The 20,191-nt window shown below is 37.0% G+C and overlaps 1 protein-coding gene across 4 annotated transcripts; it reads left to right on the plus strand.

Moving 5' to 3' along the window:
• Positions 1-10,450: 10,450 nt before the first annotated feature.
• Positions 10,451-19,990, plus strand: LOC113333923 (protein SHORT ROOT IN SALT MEDIUM 1-like). 4 transcript variants are annotated; one of them, XM_026580286.1, is made up of 24 exons: positions 10,451-10,681; positions 10,806-10,907; positions 11,076-11,249; positions 12,105-12,171; positions 12,289-12,365; positions 12,482-12,511; positions 13,131-13,207; positions 13,570-14,214; positions 14,321-14,366; positions 14,875-14,967; positions 15,053-15,108; positions 15,201-15,315; positions 15,470-15,681; positions 15,782-15,845; positions 16,014-16,190; positions 16,304-16,331; positions 16,412-17,586; positions 17,695-17,769; positions 17,888-17,962; positions 18,053-18,361; positions 18,833-19,057; positions 19,152-19,193; positions 19,525-19,587; positions 19,688-19,990. In XM_026580286.1, exons 2-24 carry the CDS (start codon positions 10,836-10,838, stop codon positions 19,781-19,783), a joined length of 3,993 nt encoding a protein of 1,330 aa, XP_026436071.1. In that variant the 5' UTR covers positions 10,451-10,681; positions 10,806-10,835; the 3' UTR covers positions 19,784-19,990. The 4 variants fall into 4 exon arrangements, with proteins under 4 accessions (XP_026436071.1, XP_026436072.1, XP_026436069.1 ...); XM_026580287.1 differs by having other exon boundaries at positions 12,485-12,511; XM_026580284.1 differs by having other exon boundaries at positions 12,105-12,365.
• Positions 19,991-20,191: the final 201 nt, after the last annotated feature.

The following is a 20,191-nucleotide window of genomic DNA, read 5'->3' on the forward strand; positions in this document are numbered from 1 at the left end:
GTTTGCTCAAATGAAGGAGTCTCTGTGAGATGAGGGAAATAAATTAAATTAAAATAAAATAATGGAAGAGGGGACCGGCTGCGGCAGTATGACCGGCCGGTCGGTGGTCCCGATCCCACGCCTTTTGTTTATTTTATTATTTTCCTTCATGAGTTCCTCGTTCGTCCATATTTTTGAATGCTCGTTCGTGCGTTTGGGTGCTCGTTCATGCATTATTGTCAAGTACACTTGCACCATTTTCTCGGGGCTTACTCGGTGATGTCCCAGACGCCCGATTGTTGAATATTTATTACTAATTCATGAAATTCAACTGAGAATAATTCATGAAACGGAGTAATAAAAATTACTTGAGTATTTATTACTAATTAATTAAATTCATCTGGGAATGATTCATGAAACTGAATAATAAAATGAGTTGAGTATTTATTATTAATCTATGGAATCCAGCTGAGGATCAGCCACATAACAGAGTAATGAGATATAATAGGTTATTTTCTAGGAATTCAGTTGATGAATGACACGCTAGAATTAATCTATTTGCAGAATCGAGATATGAGATAATTGAAGCATCATATTCGTTCTGAGGGGTGTATAGTCAGGGAACAACCAGCAGCGTGATGTCCTGAAGGCATTAAGCTCTCTAACAAACATTATGTCTAGGAACCTCCCAATCATTAAGAGATTCTATACACGGTATCTCTACGTAGTCAGGGAACAACGAGCGGCGTGACGTCCTGAAGGCGTTAAGCTATCTAACAAACATTATGTCTAGGAGTCGCCTAATCATTTTGATTCTATGTAGAGGTGATGATGAAATATGTGAAGCATCGAACGCTCAGCTGGGAGGCCTTTCGAAAAACATATTCATCATAGCTCTGAGAGGAATGTTCGCTCAGTCAGAGATCGTGAAATGGTACACGGATCATAAAATATGAATCGTCACATACATTCTTTAAGCTGGGTCAGAAACATGCAGTATCATGATTTTATGAATTTAACCCTTGCCGAAAATCCACCATCAATAATGTGTTGCACACCACATGTTGTAAGCCACCAGACCAATACCCTGATGAACATCCCTCATTTGTGACATTGTTGATGTCTCAAGTGAAAATATGAAAGAAGTCGTCTTACATGGCTAGCTTGTCATGCATGACTAGACTGACTTGTATAACTAGGTCGACAAGTTGTGTTGTATGTAACGTGGTTATTCTAACACCTCTCTTTGATTGAAGAGTAGTTTGCGAGAGGTGTATACCAAGACATGATTGTTTAATCAAATAAATATATGATATTGATCATGAATGTAAGGCATGGAACAATCACGTGTGAGTTATGCTACATGTAGGTTATGGCAAGACAAGTCTCTCTTGCCAGGAGAAGCACTAAGAGGCGTAGTGCTCTTCTATTGGTTGTTATTAGTTTTTTTTTTTAACAAAACCGATACATATAATGTATCGTTATTAAATTTTATTCAAAACCAATACATGTAACGTATCGTAATAATAAAGCAATTTAAATCTGCCGCAAAACTCTTAAAGTTAATGTTTAAAATATTTAACACTGGCGACTTATACGGTCAGTCTTAAATAATTTAAAGAAGCATGACCAGACCTCTTTGGTGGACCATTGGTTGCTGCGCATGTGAGTTATGTACAACGTGATTGATCCGTTGGAAAGAGGTCCGACAAGTAGCAGTCATGGCACCTCATTGGTCGACTAAAATTAAGTATAAGATGGCCAATTTCGCTAGACAAGTCGGAAAACCAAGATGAATCGCGATCGTAACAAGAAGCCTTTGACCTAATGAAGACGCTTCGAAGCAGCTCAACTTGCCTACTTTGGTCTACGATTTAGAGTGCAGCGTGTAGGCTACAAGCATTCTGATTGGCTGAAATAATAGAAGGGTGACAGGTAGTCACCATGAAGCTTGCTCCATCAAGCATGGTAAGAGCCGAGCTTGTTAAATCGACCGGCCAAGTTGAGTGGTCGTGATCGTTCTGCGACTGACTTGGACGACCAAGATTTATCTTTACATATAAATAGGAAGCTCGACTAGCCTACTTTAGTTGACGATTTAAAGCAGAGCATGTAGGATACAAGTAATCTAATTGGTCAGGATAACATGTGGATGACTAGTAGTCACAATGGCACCTTGTTCACCGAGTATGTAAAGAATTAGGCTAGTTAAATCGTCCAGCCAAGTTGGGTGGTCGTGATCGATTTGCGACTGACTTGGGAAGCCACGATTCAATCCTTAAGAAAATAAACCGACCCGACTTTTCTACTTTGGTCGATGATTTAAAGTAGAGCATGTAGGTTAGAAACAATCTGGTTGGTCGATAAAAGAGAGAGGCGCAAGGTGACCATTATGGGACATGTCCGACCGACCATGGGAGTGCAAAGCATGCTTAACTGACCATACATGTGGCACTGCCATGACGTTCTCGTGGCCGACTAAATCAGTCACATTTTCTTTTTTTCCACGGCCTTACACCCACCGCCTACTAAACACATCGATTCCTAGCTTGCCTAGGTTTAGTCTCGACCAATAGGAATCGAGATATCGCTCATGCTCCGTTTTTGGGCAAAGATAATTAAATTTTATACGTTGACATAAAATTTGGTCAAATTGTCAAATTTTGTGTATTGACACAAAATTGAGTAAATTAAATGGATTTTGCACGTTTAGCAAAATCATTAATTTCAAACTACTCTTGCAAGTAGTATGATGAAAGCCTGGTCTTGTTGGCACGACTTGCGTTTTTTTTATAAGGTACTTTTATGCATTTCTTAATTCAGACACTACAGAAAATTCATGCTACTCGACTGAGAATGAACATGAACTTCATGTTAGTACTAAGAGTTCGGCTGAGAACATAGCATTACATAAATACTCAACATGCTCTATATTATTCAACTGGGAGCTTGAGTTTTAATACAATAAAATTATAGAATATCTGAAAATATTTCAACATGCACCGGTATTAATCTAATAATTTTAGTACATGTAGGTACTGAGCCGTATAGCATATACAAATTGTGTAAGCATATATTTTCTAAATTCAGCCAGGCGAAGTTCATAAATATACACATGTAAGAAGAGAGGCATAAGCACTCATTAATTTTTAACACAATGTTCAAATTCTTTACAGAATGTCGGCACATAAATATAGGGTTTTACAGTTTTCTCCCTAGACTAAAAACCACCATCAACACTAAGATAACTTAAGAATCAAGTAAACTCTATTCTTGAAAAATACAATAGAAGATTATACACCTTGGTCCTGTTACGGAACCGTGTATAATGACCATTCAGTTTGGAAAGTTGGCCAAAGAATTAAAAGCAAATTGATATTCATTTAAACACCTAAGAGTTTAATCATGATGCACACACATAGGTGTTCAAGTGATCGATGAAGTCTTAAAAGTGTTCAAGATATTTATAGAAATTCTAAACATATTGAAAATAAGTCTTTGAGCATTTGCTAAAAATATAAATTGAGAAAGTTGGTAGAGCGGTTCGTGAACCGTAAGGCTTATTCACGAGTCAGGGTGCAATAGTTTGTGAACCGGGTTCTCCAACCCTACTAGACTACCGAACTCAGTTGAAAACGGTTCGTGAACCGGGTTCACCAACTGCTAGCCTATTATGCCAACTTTTGAAATTAAGTTCACCACGGTTCGTAAACTGTACCCAACTGAACTTACGGTTTGCAAACTGGATAGCCAACCTTCCTGTATTTCTATAACTCATATATATATGGTTTACAAACTAGTTCGCCAACCTACCATGAGAAGAAATATAAGAAGTTCATATTTCTCTCTTATGATGTTCGAAACATTCCCAAGTGATAAAATTAGTTGCATGGGAAATTTTCAATTGATCTACAAATTAATTCATATAACTAATATTGTTAAGGACCATTGAACATCTTTGCTAAATCATATTTCAAGACTTTTCCATAAGACAATCTTGACTCGAAACTTGTTTTTTGTACATCTACCAGAAATCATACGACATAGACTAAACAAACACAAAGGTAAGATAGTGAGTAAAATAGAATGGTTTAATATTCACATACCTAATTCAGAAGTTCTCCGAATGTCTTCGTCGATCTTCAGTCTTCAAGGGTGATCTCTGATACTCAACTACAAATTCTAGACCAGAAATAAAGATATAGTTTTGATCAACTAACATTACCAAGTTTGAGATATCAAAACTTGTGGGTTCAGCCGAGCAATGCTCTAATAGACATTCCTTGGTTTCATCTATGTAATTAGTTAGTCTAAACTTGTTCAGTAAAGTTATAATCAATAATTTCCAAATTATATGATTATCAGCTTTAAATTTCAAATGAATGATATAACAAATTGATTGAGACAGAACACAAGAAATTGATCGAGCAGTCTCCATTGGCGGTGAGGGAAAAACGAAGTCAAAGAAAAAATAGAAAGTTAGACGAAGAGATCAAACACAAATATGCATATAGATTAACAATCACACGAAGAGAATAATATGATTTCTTAGTCAATCAACACTTCAATAAAGTGAGTTAAAATGAGAAATCACATAACAAAACTGAGTAGAAGAAGCTAAAAGAAACTCCATTAATGAAAATCTAAAACCTGGATCGAGTTTGAGCTCTAATACCAAGTTAACAAGAAAAATAAAAAGAACAAAATGAACTCTCGCTGATCAAAACATATTGGTTACTTTTATACCCATATGCCAGAAATAGATGAGGCAAAGGCAGTCCAATAAAGAATACAAGTAACACATTTTGTTATAAACAAATATCAGAAAGTAAATTATGAGTGTTGTAAATCAGTATAACCATTAGCAGTGAGATATGGGAACCTCCAAGAAATAAATGTTTAATGGTGATAAGGACAAGCATATTGTTGTTATTAGAATAATCCCTATGGTGGCATCCAATCTAATAAATCATGAAAAACTTGTAGAAAATCAAGTATAGAGGTTCCAAGTACGTTTTTTTTTCTTCCAAACAATCTTTGATCCAACCTGAATCTGATAGTTTTGGAACACTAAATAATTTGAGCTTCTTCGTCGTTCGTTATGTGGCTTAAGATGTAGAACGTCAAGACCCGACGCTTTGGATTCCTTTTACAACTTGGAAGATCTCCGGAATAAGACTTTCTCGTGCATGAATTGGCATATGATAGCACGACGAGCCTTTGCAAGGAGGTAAGTATCAGTTCCTTAACTTAAACTAGTAAAAGGTCAAATTAAATGGTTCTAAGTGTTCATTTTCCAAGCTATCTTGAAAATCCAACCCGAAGCAATACATTTCTTGACAGCCAGCCTAATAATTTTGAAACGTTTAATAACTTGAATCTCTTTTCTATAAGGGTAAGAAAATGATGGGTGGATGCATATTTGGTATCACCTGCGTCTAATCCATCTTAATGACGTATTTGAGATTTTCATCCATTTTTATCAATACCAACAACAACAAAAACAAAGAAGATGATGATCATGCCCTAGTCCGTCCTTAAACAACGTCTTCATCGCAACACTCTTTTGATATTCACTCAGTATTCTTCGAGAATCATAAAGAAAATATATTCATCTAAAGCAATTCAAATAATCTGGTTAAACCAATATTCAATGAATTAGGGTTTCTCTTATTACTTATTCTTCCCCGTTGTAAAGGTAATCAGTATAAACACCAATTTTTTTTATTTCTTTAAAACCCTTAATCGACAAATTAGGGAATATTCATTATAGTCCCCAAATAGCTTTCTTTCGTATCTGTTTTGATTTTCATAATCTTTGTGCAGGAAAAAAATTAGGCATCAGATTAAACGAAAAATGTATTCCTCCAGAGGGAGTAATGCATAAAGGCAACAGTATGGCGCTCAACAGACATATGGACAAAATGTAATTACAATGAATATGAATTTTTTATGTCGAAGAAGACGCTAACCTAGATGTTGCATTATCAATTCTGGATGTATTTTTTTAAGTTCTTGATTGGCAATGTATATGCAAGAAAATATTTTGGTTCAATTATGTTTAGATGGACTTGTTGTTGTTTGTATCTTATCTTTCTGCTGTTTTTAAAGTAGGCATAATGAAGTATTACATCGGTTGGGATTGTTTTAGGATTAGTGATAATATGAAAGAGTGAATGATATGATTGATGTTCAACTGAATAAATGTATAGTGGTGGATGATGAATTCCTTAGCCAGTACTTTAGCTCATCAATTACAACTTTTTTAATTGTTGTATAACTTTCCATATTTCTATTTTCACCTTAAAACTCAATCAAAACCCCTTATTTTTATTGAATTCATTGAAAACAAACAACCTATAGCTCCATATGGAACGAACTTGTTCTTACTATTATGAGTAGTATATATTTTGTGAGGTTAATAAAGTGAATTAATTTTGATTCATTTTGACACTAATCAATTTAGTACAGCCATATTGTTGGTATCGTAGTAAGTCATATGTTTGAAATTCAAGCTATGAAAATCATGAAAGACTTGTAGAAGATCAAGTCTAATGGTTCCAATGTTTTTTCCGAGCCATCTTGAATTTAACCTGAACCATCAAACCCAAGATGGATTAAAAATATTATTGTATTTATTTATTTTTCGTAGTAAATTAATTAGAACATTCCTTGGTTCCATCAATGTAATTAGTTGGTCTAGACTTGTTGAGTAAATATATAATCAATATATTCCATATTATATGATTATCCGCTTTAAACTATAAAGAAATGATATAACAAATTGATTGAGAGGGAACACAAGAGATTTATAGAGCATTCTCCATTGCCGATAAGGGAAAAACGAAGTCAAAGAAAATAAAAAGTTAGACGAAGAGATCAAACACAATTATGCATATAAACTAATAATCACAGTAATATGATTTCTTAGTGAATCAACACTTCAATGAAAATAGTTAAAATGAGAAATCACAAAAAAAAAACACTGAGTAAAAGAATCCAAAAGAAACTCTATTAATAAAAATGTAAAACCTGGATCGAGTTTGAGCTCTAATACCAAGTTAACAACAAAAATAAAAAAACAAAATAAACTCTCACTGATCAAAAACATATTAGTTACGTTTGTACCCATCTGCTAGAAACAGAAAAGGCAATGGTGGTCCAATAAAGAATACGTGCAATACACTTTGTTGCAAACAAATATCAAAAAGTAAATTATGGGTGTTGTAACTCAGGTATAACCATTAGTAGTGATATGCGCACCTCCAAAAAATAAATATTTAATGGTGATAAGTACAACCATATTGTTGTTAATAGAACAAGTCCTGTGGTGGAATCCAAGATATGAAATCATAAAAGACTTGTATAAAATCAAGTATAACAGTTTCAAGCACGTTTTTTCTTTCCTAACAATCTTTAATCCAACTTGAATCTGATAGGTAGAACGGTTTCAAACACGTTTTTTCTTTCCTAACAATCTTTAATCCAACTTGAATCTGATAGTTTTGGAATGCTAAATTATAATGACCCGTCCCTCCACCGATATTGTCCCCTTTGTAATGACTCGTCCCTCCACCGATACTGTCCCTACTTAGCCACTGCGGTTATCCGGCAGTGTTGGGTTTTTAACGGGCATCCCTGCGGTAATACATCAAAAACTTTTCGTATGGTCACCCATCCCTAGATTACTCCCGCCGAGCACGCTTAACTGCAGATTTTTCTGCCAACTCTGGAGCCAATTGTGCTGAAAAGACCTGGGTGTTAGGAAAGGACAAATCATTAATTATATTCCATTCGGCCAACCACTACCGAATATCGGGATATTACAATACCACCACCTTAAATTGGAGCTGTCCTCGGCTCCAGAATATATTCGCAAGCCCAGATCTCCGACGTTCCCTGCCCCTCATGAGATGTACCTGGACCAACCCCGTCTAGCGTACCTTCCCACCCTCGGCAGGTGACCCGTCGTCGGCTCTGATACCATTTGTAATGACCCGTCCCTCCACCGATATTGTCCCCTTTGTAATGACTTGTCCCTCCACCGATACTTTCCCCACTTAGCCACTGCGGTTATCCGGCAGTGTGGGGTTTTCAACGGGCACCACTGCGGTAATCCAGCAGAAACTTCCCAGATGGTCACCCATTCCTGGATTACTTCCGCCCGAGCATGCTTAAATGCAGAGTTTTCTGCCAACTCTGGAGCCAATTGTGCTGAAAAGGGCTCAGTGTTAGGAAAGGACAAATCATTAATTATATTACACTCGGCCAACCACTACCGAATATCGGGATATTACATAAATAACTTGAGCTTATTCTCCGCTGATTATGTGGCTTAAGATGTGGAACGTTGGGACCTGACGCTTTGGATTCCTTTTTTTTATTTTTTGGTAAATCCAAATTGTATTAATAAATAACTTATATACAAAGAAAATGAGTATGTAATAAAAAAGGTCAGAAAACCCCAAAAACTTACAACTCATTTAAACCGAAAATAAGAAACATTTGGATACTCAACAGAAACTAAAAAATCAGGTCTTCCAACATAGTGTCTCCCCTCCTCATTAGGAAGATCACACCCTCTTTTTGCTATCTTGTCAGCTGCAAAGTTTGTCTGTCTATAAGCATGTTCAAGGCAAATTAATTCATAAATAAAAGACACCTCACTCCAACGTTGCCTAACAAACTAAGGAAGATTGGAAGAAGTGAAAGTCGTAACTGCACTTAAAGAATCAGAGCGAACACAAAATTTCAAAAAACCCCATTGAGATGCCCATTCCAGACCAACTATGATTTCATCTGGATTCCTTTTACAACTTGGAAGATTTCCGCCATAAGATTTGCTATCACACGAACTCGCGTATGATAGCAGGATGTGCCTTTGCAAGGAGGTAAGTATCTTTTCCTTAAATTAAACTAGCAGAAGATCAAATTTAATGATTTAAAGTGTGCTTTTTCTGCAATCATGTAGTTTCAAAATTGAGTTATCTTTCTCTTCCATTTCTCAAGAAAAAGAAAAAAACTCTAGCGCCGTCTTGCTCAAATCTGGTCCTTTTGGACCAGATTTGAGCAAGGACTTTTTTCCTTTTAAAGTTTTTGGTAGTAGGTAATTGAATAAGATGTTTTTACATCGTTTTTGGTGTCTTTTAACATATTTCTTCACCGTTTGGACGATTTTTCTTTGTCGTTGCGGGGCGAGTTCTACAAATTTTAATGGCTGGTTCCTGGCTCTCTATTCTCGATTTACAAACATCAAAGATTCATCACAACATCGCTTTGAATCGACATCCGTGTCCGTGTGGATCGACAAGTTTATGGGGAAAGTACTCTTTTGTTTTAGGAGCATCTCTCATCGAAGAAGAATACAATTAGGTTAAATGGTAGAAATTTACTTCCCCATATACCATCATCTTTCCCTTATACATTTTTTTTGGATATCTTTGTTGTTTATCACTCTTTCTCTTCACGATCTACTTGTAATTGATGTCCTTATTTGCATTTAGGGTTTCAATTATCTTCGATTTGGATGTTTTTGTTATTCTTTGCAAGCAAACATGCAATCACCATTTCAATATGAATGAATTGAAATATGTTGATTGTCCAAAAAAAAAGGTGTGCTTTTTCTAAGCCATATTAAAAATATAACATGAAGCAATAAATTTCTTGATGCCCAACTTGGAAGTTTTGAAACATTTAATAACTCAAATCTCTTTGATGTATGGGTGAGCAACGGATGAGTAGACGCGAATTTGGTATCACCCGCGTCCGATCCATCTAAATGACTGATTTGAGATTTTCATCCACGTCCATTGGTCGTCGGATGTGACACCCGCAGGCGAGCGGATGAGCAGATCAGATGCAAATGAATTTTCGCGGTTCTAAATAATTTTTAAACGAAAACAAATAAATGTTGAACATGGGAAATATAACTTAGTTTGAAACTTAAATTACTAAAATGTAGGATAATTAACATAATAAGAGTAACACGACGTCTTTTCAATAACCAAAATTATAATATTTAATGATATGAAGGTCTTCGAACAATCCAAAACTGATACTTTTGGAATATCATTGAGGATCTTCAATGCTTCTCAATAACAAACTATATATATATTATCTACCAATTTCCCTTCATATATGTATAATACTACTGACGTTATTCTTAGGGTCGGTGTTCAATAGATGTGTGATGTTTCACCAATGTCCACCCGTGAAAATGACCGGTTTCAAAATCCATCAGTGTCCAATCTGCTGAGAAACGAGTTGAGTATATACCCGCCAAAATGTGAATTAGTTTGGGTAGAATCCACGAATTTGGATATTTTTGCTCACACCTACACTTTTCTGTTGGTTTTGTGGTTTAAGATGGAGAGGGCCCGCCTGACCCGCCTTTGCAAGGAGGTAGGTGTCTTTTCATTAGATTGTAGCCGGCTAGCCGAGGGCACCCCTCATGGCTAGATGAAAGGAGCCAGATACAAGGAGAATTGGAAAAAGGAAGCCATTTTTATACCAATAGCAACAAAAACAGAGACGATGATGCCCTAGTCCGTTCTTAACATCATCTTCACCGCAGCGCTCTTTTAACATTCTTCGAGAATCTTAAAGGAAAAATATTCATCTAAAGCAATTCGGACGATCTGGTTAAACCCTTAATCAAACAAATTAGGGTTTCTCTTATTATTTCACCTTCCCCGTTGTAAAGGTAATCAATTAAAACACCAACTTTTTTTTTTCTGTAAAACCCTTAATCAACAAATTAGGGTATGTGCATATAATCCCCAAATAGCTTTCTTTCTTATCTGTTTCGATTTTCATAATCTGTGCAGGAGGAATTGGGGCATCCGATTAAACGAAAAATGAATTCCTCAAGAGGGAGTAATGCTTATGGGCAGCAGCAATACGCCGCTCAGCAGACGTATGGACAAAATGTAAGTTTATGTCCACGAAGACGCTAACCTAGATGTTGCATTATCAATTATAGCCGTCTTTTTTAAGTTCTTGATTGGCAATGTATATGCAAGAAAGGATTTAGGTTAAATTCTGGTTATATTGACTTGTTGCTGTTTATCTTGGCTTTCTGCTGTTTTTATATGTAGTCCGGAGCTGATGGAAGCTCCCTGCCTTCTCGACAATCATCTATGCAAGGATCTGCTGTTCAAGAGGCAGATATTGGTGCTGGATATAGAGGTCATCATCCTTCAGCGTCAACTCATTTTGGGGGACCATATGGTGCAGTCTATGGATCAACTGCGCTGAGCAGTGCCCAGCAGGTTAGAGATTTCTTTTTCTCCAATAACTTCAGTTCTATGTAATGCTTATTTTGGCTCCTGACTTCAAAAGTGTAAGAAAGTAGTTACCAAATTGCATTGCAAACCACTAAGATTTGAATGCACGTCTTATATTTTTCCATCTGAGGCTTTTCTATCAAGTTTCAGAACATATTGAACCCATGCTTGGTCATTTGCAGCTTTTATTAATTTCATAGATTTTAATGTCTTTCACAGAACTGAATCATTGCAATCAACTGTAGGTTGGTCATTTGGATTTCTTATCCCCCAGTGTAGAGATGTTGTAAACATTGTCTTGGGCTGTTTACTTCTCATTTAATGGTTCATCCTGAAGATCCCAATGTTTGGCTTTTCGATTTGTTACAAGATCCTCATGTTAGTGAAAACTTTGTGCATGACAGTGTATAGTTGAACTCAGTGCTCTCTACTAATTGTTTTTATATATTGAGTTGCTGTACTCTTAAGCTCCCTACAGACATTCTGTTCTTCATTTCGAATTTATTTCTACTCAAAAATGTTGACTGATCGGTCCTTTTGTTTTCACCAGTTTGTCTTTTGTATCCTTATTTATCTCCTTATTTTTCGAAATGAAAAACATCTTTTATTATTATGATGCACTACTGCCCCTGCATCATCTTATTTTCAAAACACTACAGCCGTTGCTTGCACATAGTATGTTAGACGTTGTGTGTTGCTATTCTGCCACTCTAGTTTAACGTCCTGCGCGTACAATGTACATAATAATGTCAGATACCGACATGTGCACCCATGTCACTGTTGCATAGCAAGCAACACATTGTTGGATGGACCTTCACTCTCAAACACATGCTTGTGCAGGTTGGACCAATGAGTGACAAGGGAGCAATTTCAGCAGCTCTTCAAGGTCGGACTGGCTATTCTTCAGGTATTGCAGGTTCTCCCATGTTTGCATCTGCTGACTATATTTCATCATCAAGTCATGGATATGGCCCTAAAAGCGATCAACTCTCATCTGGGAAGCTTTCTGACTACTCTATCGTAGATAGACGGCATTATGACTTGCAAAGTGAAGTAACTAGACGATACACAGACTCTGTTGGTCTTGGTCATCAACTTCAGGTACTTCGCTTTATCTTCTAATTTACTTCCTTTTTTTTTTAAATATTCTGGGATCATTATCTATTTTATAGATTTTATGACCTGACTAATTCTTCGTTTAAAACTTTTATCTGCAGCAGCCTGAGATTTACGATCGCATTGACCAGGTATTCAGCTTGGCTACTCAATACATATGTACATGCCCTGTATGAACTGTCATAGTTTTTACTGAGATTCTAAACTACAAATAGGTCTGTTTGTTAAAATCAGTGAATGGTTCACCTTTGGTTCTTTGGGTCACACAAACTCATCAGAGGGGAGATCATCAATTCCAATTAAAAATAAAACATTTTTCTGAACCAAAAAAACTACTGATTGTTTTATCTTTGAATCAAATAAGATGTGGAGAAATTTGTAATTTTCGCTTGTTATGTTGATTGATGCTGATCTATTATCTTTTTTATTGTATAACGGAGATAAGGTGTTGGAACTACAACAATGCAAATGTGAACTAGAACAGCTTGAGCCCTTACCTTTAATCAATTGCAAAATACAAGTTCAGCGTCTAGTTTCCTTTTGATAGAAACTTTAGATCTTCGATTTGAGGTCTTAGTATGAAAACTTATGCCGAGAATGATTCATTTGCGAAATCTTCCTTTAAACCCTGTATTCAGTGGCATGTTTTAAGAAATAAGTTCATCAACGTTTTGGTACATTAGTCTATATTATATTTGACATGTATAAGTTCAGTCTATCTAACACTTGTATATTTTTTTATCTTTCCAGGCTTCACTACTTAGACAGCAACAGCTGCTAAAATCTCAATCAATACAATCCGCTTCTCCTCTAGATGGTGGTGCTAGGTACTTATCACGGCGGTGCTACTAATTTTTTCTTGAATTAATGGTTATTGCATGGTCATGGTGATACACTTTTTATGTTCTTTATGTGAAGTTGGAAAATGCGAGCATCTGGTTCTTTCTTGCTCAGTCCCATGAAAGACGTTTTTCAATTAAAAGGTGTATATGTTAGTGTCAGTGTCCGCTTTTATGTTCTTTATGTGAGTTTGGAAAATGCGAGCATCTGCTTGTTTCTTGCTCAGTCCCATAAAAGATGTTTTTCAATTAAAAGGTGTCTATGTTACTGTCAGTGTCCGCTGCATGTCTTGTTACGTTGGATAGACTCATTTTCTTACTGGGCTAAGTAGCATTGGCATTTCTGGCAGACCAGCTGACTATCTTGCTGCGCGGGGTGCTCCCATTCGTCACTCCGCACAAGATTTAAGTGTCTATGGTGGAAGGCTGGATGCAGATCCTCGTACTTTATCAATGCTTAGTGGTCTTCCGTACGATGGGCAACATCAAGCTTCGTCCATATTAGGGGCAGCACCTCGAAGAAATGCTGATGACCTCATGTATGCTGCACAAGGTTCTGCAACTTCAGGTTATGGGGTGAGTCTGCCTCCTGGTCGGGACTACGGGAATGCGAAAGGACTTCATGTCACATCACGTGAATCTGATTATCCTAGTAGCCTTTTGTCACGTGGTGGTGGCCTTGGAGGTTCCAGGATGGAGGAAAGAAAAGATGATAGAGGAACTTTCCGGCGAGAGCTAGAAATAAAGGAGGAGGAGCGTCGTAGGGATCATGTGCGTGTGCGAGAGGAGCGAGAACGAGATCGCGATCGTGAACGAGAACGTGAACGAGAACGGGAGCGACGTGACAAAGATAGAGAACGTGAACGTAAACGTGTCCCCGAAATTAGGCGAGAAAGAACGCCACCAAGAATCACTAGAGAACAACCTGGTTCCACGTTAGGAAAAGAGGAGAAGTCTCTGGGACGAGATTTGCAACGTCATGATTCTCAGCAGAGGTGGATCTTGATGTTTTATTTTGTGACCTGCTATAGTTCTGAATAGATTGCTGCTTCATACATGGTGAAGCCTTCATAACTAACTCTGTGTTCTCTTATACTGAAGGCGCCATTCACCCGTTAAAGAGAAAAGGAGGGAATATGTCTGCAAGGTAAATTCACATAAGAACCTTAATCGTTCACTGACATGGGAACTATATCTACCAACCGCTAGGCTGTGGAGTTGTCGTCTTCGCCGTAGGATGTTACGTTTGATCTTAATCTTTTTGCTGGGGAACTCGGGGCTGTTGGTCAAGATTTAAACATTTTTTTTTTCACTTTCTGACCCTCGATTAGTTTTTAGGATATGTAGATGATTATGATTCACATAGTTTAATATTTAGCCGGATGTTGGTGGTGACCATTTCTTACTCGCTAATGATATTTATAGTAGCTGGTTTCTGTTTCAAGTATTTTTGCAAGGGTTCTTTGGTTCAGATACAAGGCTTTACTGCTTTGAAATGGTTTTCTATTAAATGTCTGTTGGCAATTAGTGTGGTTGTTTATCGTTGGAGCTATTGAAGTGTTGTTCAGCTGTTTTGCAATATCCCTTTTTTTCCCTTCTCTGTCTCTCCTATCTAGTGTTTTTTGCGTAGCTTTAATGAGGTGGTATGCCTGCAGGTATACCCATCTTGTTTGGTGGATGTTGAAAGGGATTATTTGTCCGTTAGCAAGCGCTATCCTAGGCTATTTGTCTCACCAGATTTCACGAAGGTAAGACCTTCTTACGTTTTTGTGTGGATCGCGATCGAAAGTAAATCCTGCTCTGGGCATTGACACGAACCTCTACATTCTGTAGGCTGTTGTGAACTGGCCAAAGGAGAACCAGAACATTTCTTTCGGCACTCCTGTTAGGTACTTCTCTTTTGCTCGCCCTCAAATTTTCTTTTACATATTGCTTTCGATGGAAACCTTTATAAATGAGTTTATTATGCCGAGTGTCCCAGCTTCGAGCATGACCTTGTTGAAGTGGAGAGCCTTTCTGTGAAAAAAGAGGCATCCGTCCAGTCAGTTGCTGAGTCTAGGGAACCCAGAACTGGTGCTACCATATGGAACGCAAAGGTGCCAATTTATTCATTCGGTCATTCGCATTCTGCCAAAGAGATGCTTTTGGTTGTCTGTAGTGTGTGGCCAGATCTTTTGTTCCACATTTGTTTTTGGATAGTGAACCTAAATAGCTCATTACTAATAGTGTGCTTATCATTATCCATTTTAGGTGATCTTGATGAGTGGAATCAGCAAGGATGCTTTGGAGGAGCTGTCTTCTAATAAAAACTATGAAGACCGTATACCACATATCAATAATATTCTGAGATTTTCTTTTCTGAGAAAAGATCGGGCTTTCATGGCTATTGGTGGCCCACAGGGTATTGTTGATGGAGGGGATTCTTCAGTTGATGATTCCTCGTTGATTAAGACTGCCATTAGGTAAGTACTTAATACATCTTTGTTCCTTGATTTAATTCTTCCTTTTTAAGCACAGAAATGAAATATTTAATATTGCCTGACAAATACATTTGTATTGCAGTTACACCAAGGATATAACCCAACTTGATTTGCAGAATTGCCAACAATGGAATCGTTTCCTTGAGGTATTTTCACTCCCCATGTTTCTTCCTTTCTCATGATTTTACGCCCTCAATCATGTTATAGTCTTCTATTGTTCAAGTGTCAAGTAATGGCACAAACTTAAGATGATGTCAGCGTTTTCCAGCACATTCATATCCTAAGATACAGTTATAAATGTTGAATTTCTGCAGATTCACTATAATAGACTTGGCAAGGATGGGCTTTTTAGCCACAAAGAAATCACTGTACTGTATATTCCAGATTTGTCAGAATGTCTCCCTTCATTAGAAGCATGGAGAGATCAATTGCTCGCACACAAGAAAGCCATAGCTGAGAGAGAGCAGCGTCTTGCTGCACAGAAAAACAAGGTTTAAATTTGAAATTTTCTTTGCCCAGATTAATAATATTTCTCTTTGCGTTTTTTTCTCTCTTTCTCCTCTTTATCTTGCTGACTAAAATTGTTAATTTTGTTTTTGTATAGAAATCTGTTGAGAAGAACACAGTGAAAGGTACTTGAGCAATCTGATAACTTTTCCATCTTAATTGTTATGGCTATTTCTTAGCTGATATTCGTTGCTTATTTCTTTAGGGGGGCAAAGTATTAAAAAATCTGATAAAGATGCTGATCCCTCAAAAACTGTTAAAGTGGAAGGCAAACTGATAACGCCCGTTAAAGAGGAAAAGAAAGAATCAGATGGTACACCCTCAAAACAGCCAATTGATGGTAAGAATATTGAAGGTGGAGGTGAGATGCCCCAAGAGAATGTCAAAGATCCCGAGAAGAAAGACGAAGTTGAAGGGGGTGATGATGAGAAGGCTCTAGAGAAAAAGGGTACTGAAGGAACACCTATTGTTCAGGGAACTGAAGCTAAAAAGCCTGGGAAGAAGAAAATTGTTAAGAAGGTTGTGAAACTGAAAAAAGCTGGCGAAGAGGTTACTATAAGCACTAATAGTCAGAAATGTGATGTAGACAAACAAGGTGCGTCCGACACTACCGTTAATCCTGATGGGACTACTGTTGATCCCTCTGGTGTTAAAACTTTCACCAAGAAGAAAGTTGTGAAGAAGGTTCCTGCTGGAAAGACTCCCCAGAAAGAAGATAAGGATTTGACTTCAAATGATACTCAAGATGTGTTAAAACTGGAGAAGCCAGTAGAGGGTCAAGAACATGGAAAAGATAATGCATCTGTTCAGCAAGTTGCTGTTAAAACAAGTGGAAAGAAGAAGATCATCAAAAGGGTACCTAAAAGAAAAGCTAGTCTAGTGGGAAGCTCTAGTGTGGGTGCTGATGGTAAGAAGGATGAGGATAATGATGAGAAGAAGGTAGTGCTGGAGGGAAGTGATGATGAAAAAATGAAAGAGCAAGCTGCAAGTGCAGAAAAGGTTACGGTTGAGGAGAAAAAAATGGTGAAGAAAACTAATACGAAACCAGAATCTATAAAGACTAGTGATGGTAAGAAAGAGGCTGCAAATAGTGTTGGTGAAAAGGATGAGAAACTGGATAGGGAGAAAAAAGGTCTTGACGACAAAAAAGATTCTAGTGCCAAAAAGGAGTCAAACACTTCGAAGGAAAAGAGCTCTGGGAAGGATAGTCCGCATCTCAACAAGGACAAGGTAAAAAATGCGAATGAGAAAAAAGGCAAAGATGAGAAAGATGATTCGAGGTATAAATTAAGTAAGATTGTGAAAGAAAAGGGTAAGGCCGAGGAGCCTCCAAAATACCCTGGTTTGGTTCTACAGACCAAATCGAGCAAAGATTCCAAAGTAGGTTACAGTTCATGGTATATGAAAATTGAATTTAAAATATTATGAAATGGTATCAACACCAACCTGCTGATACTAGTTTTATGACCATGGATTATTATCTTGCAGATACGCTCAATGTCACTATCGTTGGATGCACTTCTGGATTATAATGACAAGGATATCGATGAATCAACTTTTGAGGTTTGTTTGGTTTTGTACGTCAGATTCTGAAATATTTGCATCAATAAGTTGTTGGTATGCCAATTTTATTTTTATGTTGTGATGAGTTATATATCAAACTGATTTTTATCTTCTGCAGCTCTCACTTTTTGCGGAAGCACTCTATGAAATGCTACAGTACCAAATGGGTTGTCGACTGTTGACATTTCTCCAGGTTGATTCTGAGTGGTTAATCTCATCAATCATCATGCACTTTTTATTTTGTGCTTGATACTAATTTTACCAATTTGATCTCCATATGTAGAAACTGCGCTTAAACTTTGTGAAGAAAAGGGATCAAAGGAAAAGAGAATGTGATGAAAATCCTGTGAAGCAGGTGAAGCCTTCAAAAAAGAAACTGAAGATAACTGAAGCCACTCCTATGGATGAAGAGTCTACAAAAGATGCTAATTCAAATTCAAACCACAAAGAACTAAACAAGGATGATCCTATCATAGATGGGCGTGGCGAGTCCAAAATGGATGATGAAGCAGATGATTATGATCCTGAGGAAGATATCGATGATGATCAAGAAATGGAAGCTGAGTTTGATCAGCATGACAAACCCAAGGAGGTAAGGATTCTTTTACCCATTTCTCTTTTAATGTTGTTGGATCATCTTGAAATCTCATTTCATAGCTTGTCTTCTCCATTCTCTCGCTCTTAACTTTCTTCTTGTCCGAACATCTTTTATTTAGTTTGTCATATATTACAGTTCGGAATTTATGATAGAAAATTACTGCAAGTGATTTTAGGGAAATGAGGGTATGTGTGGTAATTTATTGGTGAATGAAAATATAACAGTCCGAATAGGGAAAATTAGGAAAGTAATAACATTTATGTTAAAGTTGAGGCCTTTCAGGTTCTAAAGGTCAGGTTACATGAGTGATCAATGTTATCGAATATCTTGAAATCATACTTGCTTTACTTTATTGATAAAATTACGTGTCAACGCATACAGGTAAAATACATGATACCTGCTCATGTTTTATTCCTTCCTGTAAAAATGAAATGATTGACATAACCTTCACCAACACAACTGCAGGCTAGAAATGAAGATGAACCGGCTGCTTCAGAGGTTAAGGTAGAAAAGGGAGTAAGTGAAACAAACATTAAAACTGAGGAGTCTGCGCTGGGAGATAAGACTGATGAGATAATTGCTGGGAAAGAAGACAAATCCAATTTGGCAGCAAAAGAAGCAGAGGTGGATAGAGAAACAAATAAAAAACCTGTCAAAGAGGAGGGGATTGTTGATAAGGAACTATTGCAGGTATGTTCTTGGTACCTCAATATTATTAACTCGTACATATCTCTAGGGCAGTTTCATTTGCAAAAGCTAAGAACATTTTTTCATTTCTGAACAGGCATTCAGGTTCTTTGATCGGAATCGGTTGGGCTACATCAAGGTACTTTCTTCATTGTTATTTTTGTTCCAGGTTTTTATTTTAGATGACTTCAGTTATACCTCCCACCACTATCCCCAAATTACTTGCACATTTCTTCCAAATCTGGTTTCAAAATCCGAGATATGTTGCCTTCTTGGTTTCATACCCCTCCGTCTCACTTCTTGGCGGAGGGAGTATGATGAGTCATGAGTGTAAAAGTATTCATGTGTTTAAAAAGTTTGAACTTTCCAATAGCTAAATTTGAACTTTAAAAGTTTGATGCTTGTTTCTTTCTCATTAAGATTTACTTAGGTAAAAGAGTAAATCCTTTGTTACGATCTTGCTTTTGCAGGTTGAGGACTTGAGGTCGATTATTCATAATCTAGGAAAATTTCTTTCTCATAGGGATGTCAAGGTGAGGCGCTTGTTTTTTGTTTTTCTAGCACAGTTTAGTATTTCCACGCCTTTCATTAGCCTATTTTTAATGTCTTATAATTGCTTGTCTAATGGAACAGGAACTTGTGCAGAGTGGGCTGATAGAAAGCAACACGGCTAGAGATAATCGGATACTCTACAATAAACTGGTGAAGCTCTCAAAATGTGATATTTGATCAAATAGACGATGTTGACATAGTTTTAGCATTTATTTTGGGGATATCTTGTTTTTGGTCGCGCTGAAGTTATTTTGCTTTCAGTTTGATGAAAAAGACCTTGTAACCGCAAGTCACTCTTGAAAAAACAGTAGAACCTCCTACTCCATTGTTATGCACCACTTTGAAAGGAAATTTAAAAATGCCAAAGAGGATTCTTTTTCTTTTTGTTGCTGCGTTTTTGAGTTTAAACTAAGATTGCCGTATTTGACCATTGGAGCATAATGTAGATGAAATAAGGTCTACAATTAGGAAACCGGGATGTTACTGATACTCTTTGCCTTCAATTTGCCTTCAATTAACCAAGTGGGAGAATGTTAGACTTTTTTATGGTTTAGCACCGGATTAGTCTAATCTTAATCAAGTGTG

Source organism: Papaver somniferum, unplaced genomic scaffold (genome assembly GCF_003573695.1).
Source record: "Papaver somniferum cultivar HN1 unplaced genomic scaffold, ASM357369v1 unplaced-scaffold_135, whole genome shotgun sequence".
Taxonomy (NCBI): domain Eukaryota; kingdom Viridiplantae; phylum Streptophyta; class Magnoliopsida; order Ranunculales; family Papaveraceae; genus Papaver; species Papaver somniferum.